This window comes from Ceratotherium simum, chromosome 36 (genome assembly GCF_057802395.1).
Source record: "Ceratotherium simum simum isolate JZ-2026a chromosome 36, ASM5780239v1, whole genome shotgun sequence".
NCBI lineage: Eukaryota > Metazoa > Chordata > Mammalia > Perissodactyla > Rhinocerotidae > Ceratotherium > Ceratotherium simum.
In genome coordinates this window covers 29,819,251-29,839,668 of record NC_141935.1, presented here as the reverse complement: position 1 = coordinate 29,839,668, position 20,418 = coordinate 29,819,251, and the positions used below count along the sequence as shown (strand labels likewise).

Genomic DNA, 20,418 nt, shown 5'->3' with positions numbered 1-20,418 from the left:
AACGCAGAAGAGAAGACATACAGGTTATTTTTCCATTAGGCTACATTGTAATGTGATATTTGACATCTAGCTAGTTATGTGAATGTTGACTTTTATAGTTCAATTCAAAGTGATTCTGTGCAATATCATTTATTTACAAGAAGAAACCACAGTGCAAGCAGGTCAAATACATTTGTTCAAGATTACACAGTTACTGTCAGAGCCAAGATGAGAACTCAGGCTTCTTACAATTTAGAATATAAAATAAATTACTCATTGAGATATTCTGCTTAGAAAATGTCCAGGAGAAAATTCATTAAGATCCCAATCAAGGGATTTACAAAAGAGTATAGTACCTATAAAATGAATGATGGTTGTTCTATTAAAATAAAACAATTTTAGAAGAAGGAAAGGATGGTTTGGGTTTATTTATTTTAAAGTATCAACTACTTTCATTTTTATATTTAGATACACATTTCATCTATTATCATTTGACCTGAAGACAGCTTTTGTGTGTTCATGGAGAACTGTGATAATAGATTAAAATGTGTTAACTGTATCAACATAAGATTTTAAAACTACTTGATTTATCTGCTTCCTTTATTAGAAAAATTGCTATCTTGACCTTTGTGTTCTGAAATTTTATAGTTTTCAATTTTAAACATTAAAAACGTTAAATAATAGTACGTATACATAATCATGAAAAAACATCAAGGTGTCTGCATGGACAATTGAGAAAATGTTTACACAGAGAAAATATTTTCACAGAAAATATATCAACAGTTATCTAATTTTGACATTAGGCATAAAATAGTGGAAATGCTGTTTTTTAAGGAAAAATTACACTATTCACACAAACAGCACTCTGAAAGTATTGTATAATATTACCTACCTGCTTTTTTGAGAGATTTCTTCCAGTTTCTTGGCTAACGTACAGCACTCTTCCTTTAACTTTGTCAAGAATGTATTCTGGGAGGTCAGCAGTGAATACTGTTCACTTTCTAGAAACAACAATAACCCCCCACCAACATAAGATGTTTATGGTTATAGCTCTGCAGTGCTTCTATACACAGTGGTAAAAGTGCTCATTTCCTACCACACATTTCCTGTAAGCCACTAGACCACTTCCAATGTCCTAAGTCAAGGACCACTCCTCTGGCAAGACATTAAATCATGTGAGACATTTATTTTCTTAATAATTACACACCAAAAACATTTCTGATCATACCAGCTTGGCGTAATGTTTTAACGTGTTAACAAATTGTCAAATACCTCGAATGGAGTCATAGATGCTCATATCTTTGTAATATGCAAGATATTATCTTTTTATTTTGACAATTTTACTATACACAGAGTGTCAAAAATGATCACAAGCAGATAACTGACAACTGAAATAATGGAGGAACTCTCTTCCACACTGTAATCCATGTTTCCTGGTTCATATTCACTCACATATTTCACCAACACCCTATCTTGCATACACCTCTCTAATTATGAAAGTGAAATATGTAATTTTCCCTAGAATTTTGATTTCTTTGTCAACAGTATGAGCTTCAATGAAGATCTGGTCAGAGAAACTGAAGAGAGTGTGATATTTTTGTGCAAAATAAAGGCAGTGTTCTTAAGGTGGTTCTAACAGTTAAATGCTCTTATCTAGTCCTCGGAGATTCTGCCCAAGACTCCATGAGCACTAGGACCCTGCTAGCAGTGGGGGCAAATCATAATTTATCCTCTAACTTCCTCCTTTTGTTTTTAGGGGAAAAACATTTACTAAGTCTAGTGAGGCTTCATTTCTTCTGGCCAAATGCTGTTAGAAGAAATCTCTACTGAAAGTACTGGAGGGAATTATGTGAGTCAATATGACGTTTGCCTCTTTATAAGTAAATAGATCATTTAATGAATTTTACCTTAGCAATTTTTCACCTATAGGATGAGCAATAATTTTTTTACCATGTCATCAAATATAGTATACATTACACCATGTGAAAATTATCTTTAAGTGTCAGCTTTAATAAGGCCCTTTCTTTCTTTTCAATTTTAGCTAATGATTGGCAAAAAGCATACAGCATACAAAGCAAAATAAAACAAGGCACTAAAAATGAAGCAACATTTTTCTGGAAGAGACAGGATCAATTAAACTTTTGTTGTAATAGTACAATCAGCCTGGAGTGCGTGGTGTGGAATTCTAATGACGGACACTGCCTTGTTTTGACTAACACTGTCTGTGAACACACAACTCAGAAGTGAAAGAACTCCATAATGCTCCGACAGAACAAATCAAACTGCCGATTTTCAAAGTGCATTTTACTTTCAAATTAAAGGTAAAGAGTTACTGGCCAGCTCCGTCTGCAGAACAGTGCCAATGTGATGAAAGATGGCAATTTTTAGCCAAGTTGCCAGCTGTGGTCAGTGCGTTGTATTGGTGCATTTTAACAGCAGTTGTGAGAACTTTAAGAATGCAAAGGATTAAACATCACTCTAGATGGGGCTGGGGGAGGTGGGGAAATCATACAAATGCTAAAAATGTTCGAAGCTGCAAAGATTAAATAAAGGAACATATCAATTTGGAGCCACTGAATTACATCCAGCTGCGACAGTGAATTAAGAACCGATTAATGGCTAAAGCTTTTCTCCAGTTTGGATGCTGAAGCAAACTCATTAGGCTTTTAGAGGAGCTATAATGTGTGTACTGTGGGAACTGTTCGATGCTATTCAGGAGACTCTAACTGTACGCTCAGAGCATTTCCCGCAGAGCTTCTGATGCTATTTTCTTTATATAACATGTGTGCCTGAAAACCCAGCCAAAAACAAGCCCTTTGTTTTTCTACTTTGTTGTGGTCTCTCTCAGCTTTACGTTTCTTGAACACAGGTAAATAAACTCATAATCCAGATGGTGCAACAGATGTGAGAGCAGCACTCCGAAATCAACAGACAGTGGGCAATACTTTCCATTTTCTCTTTTAAACGCTAACTAATATGTAATTCGGAATCTCCGGTGTAGTTAGCATCTGCTCCCCTCGGCCAGCCAAAGGTTACAGGTGTTTCTGATGTCATTTCACAGTAAGGCGTGGGCCTGGCGTGTGAGCCAGTGCCCAGGCCCTAATCTTTCCTACCACCTACCAGTTTTGTCATGCTGGGCCTCCATTTGCTGTATCTTCTGTGTCAGCTCCTGCTCTCTTTGCTGGGCCTGAAGGGCTTGGGCCTTTGCTTCATTGCTAAAGCTCTGCTGAATGCTATCTTTTTCCAGTCTACAAAGCAGAGAGGAGACAGACAGAAATGTAATCTACAGATGCATGAACCCCCATCATTTCCCCAACAGACCGTAGAGAGCTGATATGCTGTAAATTGTTAAGGATAAGAAGACAATCATCTTTCCACAGACCCCTCTTTAGGGGGAAAATCCAAAGGTCCTTTCATACAACGTTAAATACATGCCATAAATCCAAATGGACTAAAGAATGCAACTTTAAAAATCAAAAAATCGTGACAACTGAATAATGGTATTTTGTAACTTTAAAACACAAACACCTTTACCTATAACATTCTTAATGTTTTCTGCCACCAGTTAATCTTTTATCTTCTGAATGGTTAATATTTCCTAAAGATCCTAAAGTTACAGGAACAGCATGACTCAATACACCAAAACTTAAAGTCTTGAAACAAAGCTTGGTGGACCACCTCTGCTTTTCCTCCCAAACCTAAAATGGAATCTCAAATATAATTTAGGAGATTCTATTTAGAGGCAAATAAATGCTACTGCAGTACCACATGCATGTTTTCATTAAATATTTTCACACATTAGGCCATGTAATGTGAATATAAATATGAATATGAAAATGAGTAACTTGCCTCTGTGCTTCATAATAAAACCCCTTTTGGGTCACGTTGAAAGAAAGTGCAGGATGAGAAGCTTCCATACTCAAAGACAAAATCTCACCCTGCTGTGATTGGCTATTGACCCAATGGGTCAATCACAGTGGCTTCTAAAGAGAGAAACTTCCTAAACAACGAGAGCCTGAAGCATGCAAAGGACCTCATCGCTGGCAGCACTGTGGATAACGACACTGTGCATACACACACATTAGGTTGGTTCTTCATACTCTAAATATGGGTAAGCAACGAGGGTTTCCTACAATTAACTGATTTAGTTATTTCTAACTCCTTATCTCCTTGTGGGCATTTCTCATCCATGCTGCTTTAGTTTACTAATTGAGATATTTACTGCCTTGCCTTTGCCAAACTAAAAATAAACAATTCCATAAAGCTATCACTACTAGTCTATGTACCGCTGTGGAACTTCAATTCACTGGCTTCTAATTATAAAGCAACATAAGGAAAGTCTGTATTGAAATTGGTCAACGCATGCGGTAGTGTTGTAGTGTAAAATTCCAGAATGAAAATACACCCACACCTCACTCAAATGGAACCGTCAGGGGTCCACGCTAAATGTGAAATAAGGTCCCTTCTGCTACTTCTAATAACAACACCCCTTGGATTTGCTCCAAGGTCTCGCTTCACACTCAGTTCCAAAATGGTATATTGCCACAAATAGTCAGACAAGGCCACTTTTTGCCTCTCCAGTCACACCACGTATTTTCTAGCCATGGATCATTGCTCATGTCTCTTTGTTTTCCTGGGATGTCTCCCCCCACCCCACCCCTAACTCCCGCCAATCCCTGTCCCTCTGCTCAATGTACACTACTCCTTTAAGGCCTGCTCAAAATGCTCCCCGTCTCCTTCCATTGTCTCCTAAATTAACTCTTCTTTCCTCAATGACCTCAATATACATTGTGTATATACACATCCTACTAAGATAGCATTTGTCACACACAGTTATTCCAGATTTAAATGTCTGTCACTTTTGTCATCTGTGTTTCTCTATACCCTGAGCCCAGCTCAGTACTTGGCACACAGGAAGTAGACAGTGAATGTTTAATGAATGGATGTTCTTAAACCCTTGTCATGGGGGAAGGAAGGCTGCAGTCTTAAGTGAAGCTGGAGAATCTGCTCAAGTCTTATATGAGGAGACAAAAACTTTTCAGACATGCTAAAAAAAAAAGAGTGCCGGGAAGAGAATGGCTCTAATGGTTTTGCCAGATGGAGACCAGGCTGCTGAAGGAGTCAACCAACTCTTTCACTGAGTAACCATCCCCAAGTCAGACCCTGAGTTAAAGCAAGGGACATAGGTAGGGAGACCTGGGGCTCTGAGATCCCTAATAATTGGGTGACCATAAAATGCACTGTTCAAAACCAATACCCATCTGAGAGTGAAAAGGAGAGCTATGAATGATTATATGGAGACAATAGTTCTAACTAGGACTGCCCTTTGCAAACTGGGCTTATGGTTTCCCTACACAAAGGGGTTGCCAGTCTCATCATCAATTTTTAGAATGAGAAGCTGCCTAATTACTGATATCTTAAATTTACTATTGAAAAAGAACTTCTGTTATTGTAGTTCTCCTTACAAAATAAAACAATATAAAAGAATGCTCTACCAACAAATGCTGAGTTACACATCTTTTGTTTCCTAAAGCCTTCCCCAATTTTCACTCTATTTAAGAAACTACATATTTTATTTATGATTTTTTAATTGAGAGATAATTGACATATAACATTATATTAGTTTCAGGTGTACAATATAATGATTCAATATACATACATATTGAAAAATGATCACCACAATGAGTCTAGTTAACATTCACTGTATTTTTCATTTCCTAAAAACATGGCATATTTTTGCTTTCCTACCTCCTCCTCCCTTCCTCCTTTTCCCCTTGCAGATTTTTTCTGACTTAGTGGGCTTTTTATAAAACCTTAGAATGATAGAACTAAAAGGGAATCTCAAATTTGTTAATAAAATCCTCTCACATTATAGTTGAAAAAGAAATAAGGGCCATAAAGAATTAGAAATCTCCTCAAAAGTTACACTGTAAGTGATGTAAAGGCAGAGGTGTGATTTGAAATATTTTGATTTGGTGAAATCTATTTTATAACAATCTAGAGGTGATGCAATAATGGATTGAAAGAATTAATAAAAACCACTTACGTATCCAAGGAAGGGATTAGAGAAGAATTCAAACCAATTTATTTAATATTTATTGTAACTCTATTATGTGAAAAACACTCTGCTAGGCACTGAGTCATATATTAATATCTTCCCCAACTGACTTTCTTTCAGTTCTCACTCAAAACACTGATGATCTCCTTTAACCAAACTTGCAGTTAGACATATTTTACAAATTGGAATAAAAGCAATGGCAGAGAAGAAGAATGTCTTGGTTGTTATTAAAATGAGGCTGATTTATTCATCTTAGCTAAAACCTGGAAACAACCTAAATGTCCATTAATGGCTAAAGGGATAAACAAATTGTGGATGGCCTTACAATGGAATACTAGCAATAGTAGCAATAAAAAGGAACAAGCTACTGTTACATAGAACACACGGATTAACCTCAAAAGCAGCATGCTTAGTTGAAGAAGCCAGACACCAAAGACATATTGTACGATTTCATTTACATGACATTGCAGAAAAGTAACCACTAGAGTGACAGATGAGTGTGGCCAGGACCTGGAGGTGGGGATGAGCATGAGGAAACTTTTTGGGTTGATAGAAATGTTCTATATCACAATTATGATGGCTCCACAACTGTGTACATCTGTCAAAATACATTTAATTGCACACTTAAAATTGGTGATTTTTATTATATTTAAATTTACCTCAATAGAGCTGATTTTAAAAAGAAGCAAATGCACTAGAATAGGAATATCCTCCTTTTTCTCCAAGTTATCCACCTCACCTGCAGCCACACACGCATGTGTGGGCCATGTGTGTGTCTTCTTGATAACAGTTAAGAGTTAGAAAGAGTGAACGAGTACTGGATAGACCTTGAATATGCACTAAGTACATCTAGAGGTTTAGTTGCTCCTTTTCTCCAATTATAGTTCTGGTTGATTATATTTCCTAAAAATGTCTGCAACGATATTTACCATCCCATTAAAAAAATAGGACTGAAAAATTAACTTTAGGTTTCTGATCCTCAACTTTTCCATATCATTTATTATTTTATTTTATTTTATTTTATTTTTATTTTTTCCCCAAAGCCTTAGTAGATAGTTGTATGTAATATTTGCCCATCCTTCTAGTTGCTGTATGTGGGACGCGGCCTCAGCATGGCTGGAGAAGCGGTGCTTTGTTTGTGCCCAGGATCCGAACCCTGGGCTGCCAGTATCGGAGCGTGAGCACTTAACCGCTAAGCCACGGGGCCGGCCCTCATTTATTATTTTAAATCTTGCTATTTTAAAAATATCCAAGCCGCAGAGCAAAAAATGACTTATTAAATAGATTTTTTTAAGTACATTTAGAATTTTACTACTACATTGAAGGACTAAAGGTTTCTGATGATCCTAAAGTTGATCAATGAGTCTGGGACAGAAATGAAGAAAGCCTCAAGTCTAACCTGAGAACAAGGACCTGGGAGTGGCGGTGCTTTGAGGCACCAATCCTGTCTACCGTGTTTCTATTCACTTTTTTAATAATGACTGAAGTTCTAGTATTAGACATACAACCTTTTCGGTTAAATATAGAGAGCTTTGTGACAGTAGCATATTGGTCTGACAAGACTTATGAGACCATTTACAACATGCTTGCTAGCTGAGAGCCATCTTGATGGAATTATAGAGAGAAGCAGCAGGGGGGTGTGGGGTGCTACTGTGGGTTAAGACATATGACATCCATTTGTCTCAATATTGGTTATATTGTCTTTGATCACTTGGTTAATGTCATTGGTATGCTAGAAAATGTTTAATAATTCATTTCCGGGGCATGGGGGAGAATCCCTCACACAGTGTTTACCAATTTTCAGTGTAAATACTTCTACCGTGGCCTGTTTCAAGCCACCAAAGTGACATCACTGAACACAGAGTTGGGAAGAAACAGATACAATCGGCTTTCATGAGCTGGTATGAGCCAGCCTCAGCATTGTTAGGTGGTGTCTCCCAGTCTTCTCCACTGTAAAGTTACTAGTTCTCTCTCTGTAATTAATAGGTAATTTGTTGGGAGATGCTAAGACCATGCAAATATCCTTTTCCTCGTCACACTCGCACCTACTAGTTTTATATCCAATGATGACTTGTAGTCTAACGCTCTTTCTAATATATTAGTTAACACTGTGCTGTAAGGAAGAGCTTTTCTCTTTCTCTCATTTATTAACTTACTGCTATCATCATGGATTCATGGATTCTTATTTTATTCACTGGGTTATAATCCACTATGATCATTATTTACTTTTATTTTCAACTCATCTTACATTTAGCCAATGGGAACCCCTTCAAGCTTGTCCCTATATGATATATCTCCATTATTCTTGTGCACTTCTTGGCTTTCTATCCCCATAAGATGTTCCAGGCTCACCTTGTGCTGTACCTTACCAGTCTTGGGATCAGCATTTTGCCCAAGGAGCTCCTGTGCCTTTCAGTGGAGAATGGTATTTAGAAACCCAGATCTGTCACTAGGTGGTGCTCATTGCTACTGAGAAGTCTTTGCTTCTAGGTCACTTTAGTAGACAGTCAGGATATGAATATACATATAAATGTATAAATATATTTGTCTATGTTTTATATGAATATATACATATACATTCAATTAGATGTCTCTAATTCCAATCCAATAACATAGATAGAACCTAGTCTTCCCTCTTTCTATAACTCAACAGTGAGAATCCTGGATCCCATTATCTTTAACATATTTACTCATTTGCTCAAACTTACTACACACAGAAAGTACTTGTAAAATTGCTAATCTACTAAGGAAAGCAAATCTACGAGTAACTAGAACTAAATATTTGCTTACAGTTTTGTTTTGTTTTGCTTTTTTTTTTTTTTTTTTACAAATGCATACACTCATTTTCAGTTGATTCTCTTTGTGTTCTGGGAAAATTACATCTTAAGAGGTAATGGGGTATAGTAGAAAAGCCACAGAGCTAGAGGGTCAAAGTATAGTATTTACCACCCTACTACCTATGTGACCACGGACAACTAACTTAATTCTTTTAATCCTGGGGTTCTTCATTCAAATAGGGCAGAAAAAAATCCTACCTTAAAGGATCAATAATTTTAGTGACACATTATTTATTAATATTTACAATAAGCTAAGCTCTTTACATGTATTCTTTTATTTAATCCTCACACAACCCTAAGAGGTAGGTTCTCTCATTATCTTCATTTATAAATGAGGAAACTGAGGCCTAGAGAGGTGATACAATTTGTTCAAAGCTCCCAGTTACTAAGGGGCATAGCCAGCAAATTCAGGCCTGCCTGACTCTAAAGTCACAGTATGAATCTCTATGCTTCGATCTCTCACTTTATCAGGGTGCAGAGAAACGAGAGGAAGAAGAGTCTTATTGCAATCATCTGTGTGTGTGTGTCATTTAATACCTATTCTATCCATTCTGACAGCCAAATTACAAGCTAGTTCTCCTTCTCCTTTACCATTTGTCCCATATGTTATTGGATCACTTCCTCCTACAACGATACCATCATTTAGCTGTATCCCCCTTAAAGAAATATATTGACCTTTGCAGAAACATTGAAAGGCACACAAACACATCTACTGCCTCAAGCTGGTCACAGACTCCTAGGGAAGATAAGACAGGCACATCTTATCCAGATGTAAGTGCCTGAAGAATAGAGACCTTTGTTTTGCTCAACAATTTATCCCAAGAGCCTGGAATAGCGCCTGACACACAGTTGTGTGGTCAACAAACACTTGATGAATGAATGAATGAACAATTGTTAAGAGATAGAGAGTACTAAGTATCCTTACAGGTTTAAGGGTCCTCCTGAGCACTGATTAGAAGAAGAGAATGGGATAAGATAATCCCTATTTTGGCCAATTACTTAATTTAGTATTATTATTATTGATAATAATAACAAAATAAAAACAATAGTAAAATTAGTAGACAGCATGATGTCTTCCACGTTTGGGAAGAACCCCAAATCCCGTGCTTGTTTTCTGCAAACAGGGGGCTATGTGCTCGTATTTGAGCAAATGGAGGAATACCCGTATGGGATAAACAGGGAAAGAAAAATATAAGAGAACGAGGATTCAGAACCTTTACTTCTTCAAGTATGCAGAAGTCTTAATGGTATCATACATATTTCCCAGAGTAAATTATTTCTATTTTCTTCACTGCAAAGTATGTCAGAATTTTAAGTACAATGTTGAAAGATGAGTTTTCAGATCAGAGCATGAGTCACTTCTAGGAAAGGAAGCAGAAACAGGAGGTCAACTTTTTTCAAAGAGATAAACACAAAAGAAAGGACATAATTAACAAAAACATCTCTAAAAGTAATTTTCCCTCCAAAAATGTTTTTTTACAGTACCTCCAAAATAATTTTGAAAACTCTAAGCTTCAAGGCAAAGGAGGATGTGTTCGACTAGATATTGCCTGGTTCTTTTAACCTTTCTGCACAAGTCACATTTATTTAAGACAAAACCACAGACTCTTACCATCTCCATCCTCCATGTCTGTGCTTTCCAGTTTACAAAGCACAGTCAAATGCTCTGCGCTCGCTCTTCTTCATAACAATTCTGTATGGCAGGGAGATGGAGCAGATATCCCTGTTTGACTGATGAGGTATCTCAAGCTCAGAGAATTAAGAGATTTGCTCAACGCAACACAGCTAGTACTAAGGGGCAAAGCTAGAACCAGAACCTGCCTTCTCACTCCAAGTTCAGTGTCCCTTTCATTCATTCTACATCATTGCCTCACATGAGGGCCTTAGTCAAGCTCTACTGCTCATCCATTCAACAAATACTTAAACACCTACTCTGTGCCAAGCACAAAAGTGTGGGGATACATCAGTATACAAGACACAGACCATGACCATGCCTTCAAAGAGTTCATGGTCTAGTGAAGAAAAGAGACAAGCAAGAACAACTAAAATAGTATGGTAAATAATAAAATAGGGCTAAATTCCTGCTGTCATCCAGGTGGATAGGACAGGAGGCAGAGAGCAGCTAGGTACAGTGAAGGAGGACTTCAGGAAGCTTAAAAAATTAGAGGCTTGAAATGAGTTGTAATTAGCCACACGAAGAATGAGAAGAATACTGTTACAAGTGAAGTGGGCAATGTGTGCAAAGATTCAGGGAGGAGAGAGAACCAGGTGCCTTTGGAAAATTGCAAACAGCTCTGGCATGATGGGAGGGTGGAACGCATGTGTTGTGGGGTGGAAGCGAGCAGTTGGTGGAGGGGAGACTGAAGAAAGATGAGACTGGAGATGTAGGCAGGAGCCAGAACATGCAGCTATTTTTAAGGACTTCATCCTGAGGGAAATAGGGAGCCAATGTAGGGTTTCAAGCAGAGGAGTGTTGTGATCACACTCGAGCTTCACAAAGATCACGCTGGCTGCAGTGTGGGGAACAGATGGGGAAGGGACAACATTAGAAGCAGGAAGAGTACTTATTACTACAGCAAGAGCAAGAGCGATTTCTGTAATTCTTAGATATAGTAGAGACCATAGGTAGAGACTGAGACTGAGCAGCCCTCAAAGGCACATTTCAGTACTTTTCAGCCTTAAAATTTTTTCGATAGCTCAGATGTCTCTGATGCATTGAGTGCTTGAATGGAGCAAAGTTCCTGTGAGATAGTAAGGCCCTCCTATATTCTATAAAGACAAAACCGGGGGCCCAATTCACCAGACTAAAGAGGACGGACAAATACGCTACTGCATAAAATAAATTAAATCATGATTTTGCCTTTGCATCTCCATTCTGTTAAAATATTCACATTTTCCATCTCTGACTTTTCTATGTAAACTAATCACTGTGGTCCATTCTTGCCTTCTTTCTCTGAAGAATATCAGTTTATCTACATATTCCCAATAATTAATCCTTCTAATGAGTAACTTCAAATCAGACATCAGTAGGATCAGTATATATTGCAATGGTATTTCTGCAACCTGTCAATGGACATGCACCATTATCAGAATGTAGTAGAACTGATTGAAAAGTTTCTATTCTATTATTAAAATGTCTTTGAAATTAATTTCTAGGATCCGTTATGAAATGGGGAACATATTGGTTACTTTGTGGCTATCAAATTTATTCAGAAACATGCTATAATAGCAAGAACCACAATTAGGAAATACATTTTTTAGTATCTTATTTCTCAAGCATAACCGAGTAATGCCTCATTTAGCTGGAATGTTGGGAGATGAGGTGTTCCACACGAGAGAATTTTCCAGGTATTAGACCCACAGAAATCTGACCATTTGCAGTAGAAATACGTCTCAAAAACAATAATTATGTCTCTGCTTCCTTAAGCAAACTACACCAAAAATAACAAACTCTTCTTGATAATCAAGGTTCGTAATTTCAAATGAGGCGGGCCCGCCTGCTGCTGCTACTCCTGCTGATAGGATGCTCCTAGGGGTCACTGCTCACTGTGGTACCTCAGGTGCCTAACACAGCACCTGGAAACAGAAGCCATTCAATAATATTTGTGCCATGAAAGGTCTCAGACGCTATTCTAAAGAACTAGGAGGCAGACAGAATCATACTGATCTGCTTCCTGTCATTTTCTATTGTTGTCTTGCTAGGATTTGCTGCCATGTTTTTGTTTTGTTTTGAATTTTTTTTTTTAATATCTAAAAATGATGTCTTGGGATAGTCCCACTGATCACCCACAGCAAAGTGCAAGGGCTTTGCCATAGTTATTTGCTTCTTAAAAGTACTTTTTCATTTATATCTCAGTTGACAGCTATGTGTCAAACGGCTGAATCGACCAGAAGTCTAAGCTTGAGTAAGGAGACTGCTGTCTCACTGCTGCTCAAGTGGAGTGCCTTTGGTCAAACACTCAATGTTTGTACACAGAAATCAGGATTGTGTTCTCTTGACTAACGTTGGCTTGATAACAAAACACAGTTAGTTCATTATAAAGCCTGATTGAGATCTCTGTAGCCCCTCCATTTTTGCACACAATTGTGGAGCTGAAAAGTACTACATTTATAGAAGAGAAAACTGACCTGAGCCCACATTTTCAGATTCCTACTCCGCTATAATTCTCGCTCTTCTAAATAAGAAAACCACTGTTCTTGCCACAGTAATTAGGTCATTTTCCTCATCCGAACATTCTTCCTTTTAGTCATTTTATGATTTAACATTATTTCTTTTTGGCTTGTAACTACTATTACCTACATTCCTAACTGTTTCCTCGGCTTCAGTAACACAAGGGTTTGCTGGAGTCTCCTCTTCCTCTGGCCATTTCTAAGCCGTTGTCCTCACCATTCCTGTAGCTGCAGAGCTGCCCTTTCCATTCCTGGAGACCCATTTCTACCTTTATTCTAAATCTATATTCAAACACATTTCTACGTGGAAGCCTGTCCTGAGCCTACCAAAACCAGGGGAATATGTGCCCTGAGAAAAGGAATATAAGCAACTATAATCCTAAAATACCTCTAAAAACAATGCCATACTTTCGGCCTTTATCCCATGGTACGTAAGCTCCACTGCCAGCAGGGCTGGGTCTGCACTGGGCACAAGGAGGCGGGGGTTAAGAGCACAGACTTCGGTGTCAACCACACTTAGCACCAGAGCCCCCATTCCTCCACTTACTAGCTGTTTCCCCCCAAGGGAGTCACTTACCCTATGACGCAGTTCTCTCGAATGAGAAATGGGGTTAAAACAGTACCTCTCCTCGTAGGACTACCAGGATATCGTAAGTAAAACACATTTAGTACAGTACCGACACATCGCAAGTGTTCAAAAATATTAATCAGTACCATCACTACTGTTATCATTATTATTTTCTAGAAGATGACCACTCAAAGTGCAACAATCAATATAATTACCTCAAAGACAAACAACCTTGAGGAAAGAGTAAGAAATCTGCTCAACTTACTGATGAAAGCTGCATAGGGGAGGTGGTACCGCACAGTGGACACAAGCCTGGGCTCTGGACACAGACCGAGGTCTGAGCTCTGGCTCCACCCTGCACGGGCTGTGTGATGACAGAGTGGACCCTCAGTCTAAGGCTCACATTTTCCTTTCATAAAATGATATTATCAGGACACGTGAGATACTCTACATAAAGCCACCAGCAATGTCCGGCCCAGACCACCACTTGAAAGGTGTCTAAATTCTACTAATGGACTGGCCTCTAGTTATTTAACTGTCAAATCTACTTTCCACAACTCTGACCATGTAAAGGCGAAGTTGGGACAGTAAGATATGGAGGAACCTACTATAACGTGTTGCTGGTACAGCTAATGTGCAGCTCTCCTCCAGTAATGACCAGTGAGTGGCAGCTTCTTCTGTCTTCCCCCTCCTTTTCCTACAAGTGACGATTCTTCAGAGAAGGACTAATCAGAATTAGTCCTGGCTACTGGCTCCAAAATTAATGGAAAAGCTGACATGATTTTCTTGTTTTTATAGAATGATTCCAATTATCGTAGAAATAGAATTTAGGGTTTATGCTCATGAGAAACCAACCACATCTCCATTGGGCATTGTGGGAAAGCTAGGAAAATGAGGAACAAAACGTCTGCAGTGTCTCCCATGGCAGCCACTGCCCACATGTGGGTACTGAGCACGTGAAACGTGGCTGATTGAATCGAGATGTGCTGCAAGTGTAACTAATACACACTGGGCTCTGAAGAGTTAGAAGAAAAAAGGAGTAAAAAACATCTAATTCATTTATATTGATTAATGCTGAAATGGTTTTCTATATATTGGGTTAAATAAACTATGTTATTAAAATTAATTTCACTTGTTTCTTCTTACTTTTAAAAAAATGGCTATTTGACGGGGCCGGCCTGGTGGCGCAGTGGTTAACTGTGCACGCTCCGCCTGTGGCCCGGGGTTCGCAGGTTCGGATCCTGGGCGTGGACCAATGCAGTGCTTGTTAAGCCGTGCTGTGGCGGCGTCCCATATAAAGTAGAGGAAGTTGGGCATGGATGTTAGCCCAGGGCCAGTCTTCCTCAGCAAAAGAGGATTGGCATCGGATGTTAGCTCAGGGCTAATCTTCCTCACACACACAAAAAATATATGGCTATTTGAAAATTTAAATTACACATGTGGTTTGCATTGTGTGGCTCCCACCATATTTCTACTAGACAATGATGCTCTGGGCCTAACTCCTTTGCCTACTTCCCTAGGGCAAAGCATCTTTTTTTTTTTTTTTTGTGAGGAAGATCAGCCCTGAGCTAACATCTGTGCTAATCCTCCTCTTTTTGCTGAGGAAGACCGGCTCTGAGCTAACATCTATTGCCAATTCTCCTCCTTTTTTTCCCCTTTTTCTTCCCAAGGCCCCAGTAGATAGTTGTACGTCATAGTTGCACATCCTTTTAGTTGCTGTATGTGGGAAGCGGCCTCAGCATGGCTGGAGAAGTGGTGCGTCGGTGCGTGCCCAGGATCCAAACCCAGGCCGCCAGTAGTGGAGTGCGCGCACTTAACCGTTAAGCCACGGGGCTGGCCCCAAAGCATCATTTTTAATCCTTATGTTCCACAAATCAAAATAACCATGTTGCCCAAAACTGCTAACTTTAAGTGCCTCATGACGATATCAAATCTCGTAATTTTTATAAAAAGAAAAAACTATTAAGATAACATTTTTTTACCTTGATAAATTTCTGACTTAAGTCAGCCAGTCACCATCACTGGAAAGGAGAAACAAACCAGAATAATTCTGACAGAAAACTAAGAATAGCTGAAGCTGAAGTAGTCACCACTTTACACGAATCTAAGTGACACAACCTTTTTGTTGTAAATCAGATCTGGTTTGAAGCAACTCCCAAAACATGTATTCATATTTAAAATTAAATTACAAAGCATATTAAAAAATTATTCCCTAGAGCCAAGCTGGTAAAGTATAGAAAAATGTCCAGTTATGTACACGGATTACAGACTCCTAATAAGTTAATATGCATACAATTTGAAAATCTTTATCATTTAACAGTCTTTCTATAATTGTTAAATGGGGAAGAGCAGACTCTCTGAGAGATTTTCCCCGCAGATTTCTTTCCTGAATCTCCAGTAATCATCCTCATATCGTTCATTACCTGTGTCTAGTAAGAAACCAACACTTTCAAAGTTTATCAAGAGGACCATGCAGTCATATTAGCTAGTCAATCTGTCAGCCAGTTTAATAAACTACCCCACTGCCTGGTGAGTTAATCTGTTGCCTTTGTAGTTTTCACTTACTGCAAAACATTACCGGTACTTTGTGGAATACAAATAAGCCAATGAATGGTTTCAAACCTCTACAGAAATTGCTAGGGTTTATTTGTTGGAAGAAGCATAATTCGAAAGCCAGGACCACGCACAGTAAGCCCTCATGAGAATCAGAATTCCAGTCATCATTATCATTACAAGATTACTATTTATAGAAAATCTCACCAACAGAAGCTGCTTGAAATAATTATAAATTATAGGTACCTCCCAGTGTATTTACAGAAGAATTAACACATTATGAGTGCTAAACTTCTCGACTTCTAGACCTTACTGCACACAAGTTGCTCCATTTCTCCAGAATACAGGAAAGGGTCCACATAGAAGGAGGGAATATTGGTATACCATGGGTTGAGGGGGAATAAAGTCAGTTGCAGAGTCTGGTGTAGGGACCCATACTTTAAATATGTGTCAATAACTCCTGGTAGAAGATTGCCTCAAAGGATTTATATCTAAAAGAATCCATGATATTTTATTCTATGAAATCTTATTCTAAGAGTCAAGCTTTGAATGGCGCCTAAATTCAATTCACTGACTGGCATCTAGTTATTCAATTGTCACATTTATTTTCAAGAACTATTAACCTATAAAGGCAAAGTCGGAACAGTAGATGTGGAAGAACTTACTGTAATCTGACTGTAGTACAGCTAAATGTTCAAGTAACTGTCAAAGATGCGCCCCCACTCTCACTCCCATTTTACAGGCCGACTAAATCCAGACTGAAAGTTCCCTACATACCTGCTCCCTTCAGGAATGGAAATAAAGTCCCAGAGGCACCGATGAGATAAGAAAACAGATAATTCCCCCAAGTGATAATTCTCAGTTGTCCTTCCACAAATTAGTTTACATTAGTTTTTCCCAAAGTGTATTCCTAAAAACCCGATTCCTGGGAGATATGTAGAGATTTAACAGAAAAGTTTCCCTAAGTCATATAAATTTGGGAAGCACTGAAAACTAAATTCCTTTCTAAGAGAGTCACAGTGCAAATTAGCGTATTAAACGCTCCAAGAAGCCCTACTGTCGAGAACCTTATTTAATTCAACTTTCCAAAAGGAATTGATCACAGAATCGATTTTTTCACAATACCCACCATCAGAGGCAGTATAGTGTAATGGATAAAACTGTATTCTGGAGCCTCACTGCCCAGGCTTGAATCCCAACCCCACCTCCTGTTGGCGCTGTGACCTTGGTCAAGGTATTAACCTCCCTACATCTCAGTTTTCTCATCTGTAAAATGGGGCTCACGGCAGAATCTACCTAGAAGGGTCATGTGGAGATTAAGTGAGTTAATGTGCGTAATGTGTTTATCACAGAGTAAGCAGTGTGTTCAGGGAGCTCTCTTTACCACACCCCTGAAATCAGGAGTGTTCCAAGGAATGGTAATTGCTGTTTGTAGGCTACAGCTCTTTGATTTTTGGTGTCAAGGACCAGTAACCATATGCCCAAGTCCAAAAAGAAGATTATTTGCCCTTTCAGCAACAGGTTGTGCAAGACTTCTACAGAGAGATTTTAATGCGTTTATTCAGACAAGTGATATTATCAATAAATACAAAGGAGTATACTGTGGCATACAGGGAAGAGCATCAGACTAAGAGCAAGGAGCTGGGGATGCTACTCTGAGCTTCCACCAAATAACTGCTGGCCTTGGGGAAGTCCCTTAGCTTCTCTGCATCTCAATTCTCACATCTTATAAGAAGTGTTGATCTAGATGGGTAGTTCCATTAATTCATTCAGTTAAGATGTTCTTGAGTTAGGGAAAGTTTATAAATCTAAATACTGCTTTCTAGATTTTACACACACACACTCGGGGTTACCTAAACCTTGTCTACCAGGTTGTAGGACACCTGTAAAGAATGACCATGCCCTCTTCTTTTTAAAAATTTACACTGCCCAGGGCCGGCCCCGTGGCTTAGCGGTTAAGTGCGTGCGCTCCACTACTGGTGGCCCGGGTTCAGATCCCGGGCGTGCACAGATGCACCGCTTCTCCGGCCATGCTGAGGCCGCGTCCCACATACAGCAACTAGAAGGATGTGCAGCTATGACATACAACTATCTGCTGGGGCTTTGGGGGAAAAATAAATAAATTAAAAAAAAAATTTACACTGCCTAGTGTAGCTGGAATAGAACATGTGCTCAACAAAAGTTGAACAAATGCCTGTTTGACAGCAATCGACCTGTTATCCCTTCATTCAAAAAAAATTCCAGACCCTTAGGATGTAAGCCACTATGCTGGGTACAACTAAGTTTGCATATTTCTGGAAGGCTATTAGTTCTACCTATAAAGAGATGCAATTTAATTTGTGGTGTGAATATCAAATGATGACACTCACTGAGGCAGTTTCTTTTTACTACCTTTCAATTTGAATCCCATAATTCCTGTGAGTTCTATGGTATTATTTTACATAGCAACACCATGCTGGTAGCATTACTATATAAAGGTATTCAGTAACTATGATGGACAAGACGGCAAAATCCGTACGTTACAAGTAAAGCAAGTGTGCTCCAATCAATTTTATGTAAAATTTTAGATTAATAAGACTATCTATTCGATGAAAACTTAACAAGTGGAGGGAAAGAGGCACTTTTTGGAGCTGATTTTAAAATACAGGTTATCAATTTGCTTTTCTTAGAAGAAATCACTTACTATTTTTCCTTCAAAATATAGTTGTATATAGCCTCATCCAGTCTTAAAAATAATGACCAAAAGTGTCGATTTCCATTAACAACATAGATGTAAATAAACATCTTCTTTACTCGCTAATAAAATTCCAGTACTTTCTTTCTACCCACAAAACATGCCATGGATCATGGACATTATCTCTAAAATCAAAATGCCCCAAGATACCCCTCCTAACCAAATGTAATCTCTTTGATCCAGGCTGCTCTGAGATGGGGAATATGAATATAATGCTCACTGAATTTACTCTGAGTATTTAATCTTTGTGAAGAGTGTGCAGAAACCCTTGTGGATAAATTACTAGATCTTTAAAATCTCAAAATAATTGTGCATTTTCCTTGTTTTTCCTGGTGATTGCTTCATAAAAGTTCCTCCTCTGTTGGCATCTCTTGATCAGTAATGTGACACAGGAAACTTTTCAAGAACAGTGGTAGACAAGGGCCCACATAAATGGCGTGCGGGATGTGACCAGACAGATGATTAGCAAGGATGTCTTTGGTTTGCAGAGAGAAAGTTCCATTTTAATAGGTCTAAGAAAATAAGAAAGTCCTTCCTTGCCCCACTGTACACTGTGCCTCTTGTAAATTGTCCTGGAGTTTGCAGGTGTCCGCCCGAAGGCAGGTCACTGAAAGTCAACGGAAATCAGGGCAACCTCAGCAACAGAAATTAACCTGCAGAGGATGGCAAGCAAATGTATATTTCAGAGAGCATGATTCCAAATAAACAATCTAACCGGACTTCACAAAATGAACAGAGACTCAAAACAAAACAACCAACGGCATCTACTCTAACATTGCAAATTTCTTAGATGTTACAGATGTCACCCAAGACTGCGTGCATTTGCTTCCCATATGTGAACAAACGGAGGCATCACAAGATAAATTTGAATGTGATGTTAACCTTCACTTTAAATTTTTTTCTTTTCCTAGCTGACGACACAATTTTAGTATTATCACAACGGAGCTTCTGGCTGGAAGAAATTAAATTAATGGATGGATAAAAAAAGCTTAGAAACTTAAAAAAAAATAAACAACTTTCAAATATCTATACTTGATGGTGTCAAGAGCCAAGATGAATGTATTTCAATTGCAACTTCCAAACTAAACTCACAAATTACTACCATTATGCTAAGTGTGAGCTACCCCACTGTGCAGTTTGGCTTTGTGAATTTTTACCTTCCTCTACGAACACTTTTAGCCACTGATCGCACAGCCTTTCAATGTTTTCTGCCTTTTCCTTTAAATAAACTGGCTCTGGCTCCTTCCATCTGGTTCCCCTTCCGTCAGCAACCCTGCACCTGTTCACACCTCCTCTCCTGTTGGATTCCACTGAACATTTCCTCCTCTGCCAGGGCTATTCTGGCACTCGCAACCTTTCTGTCATTCAATCCATCTGTCAGAAGTGAACTTTGTTTACCGCAAGCTTCTGCTTTCTTCTTCAAGAAGCAAAGCCCCTCAAGGTCATTGTCAAATGAACTGTCGGCACGGATTTAAATCCTCTACTGCTAACCAGCAGAAGATGGAGTTCTGTTGTGTAA

At 38.7% G+C, this 20,418-nt stretch overlaps 1 protein-coding gene across 4 annotated transcripts in view; it reads right to left on the bottom strand.

Annotated features, from left to right (window-relative positions):
• Positions 1 to 20,418, bottom strand: part of SDCCAG8 (SHH signaling and ciliogenesis regulator SDCCAG8) — a 227,839-nt gene that overhangs the window by 88,819 nt on the left and 118,602 nt on the right. For all 4 annotated transcript variants that reach the window (XM_004439590.3, XM_087424486.1, XM_087424487.1 and 1 more), the window contains 2 exons: positions 3,100 to 3,227; positions 872 to 980 (listed from right to left, as the gene is read on the bottom strand). In XM_004439590.3, the coding sequence (XP_004439647.1) occupies positions 872 to 980; positions 3,100 to 3,227 (237 nt within the window). The remainder of the gene's footprint in view (positions 1 to 871; positions 981 to 3,099; positions 3,228 to 20,418) is intronic.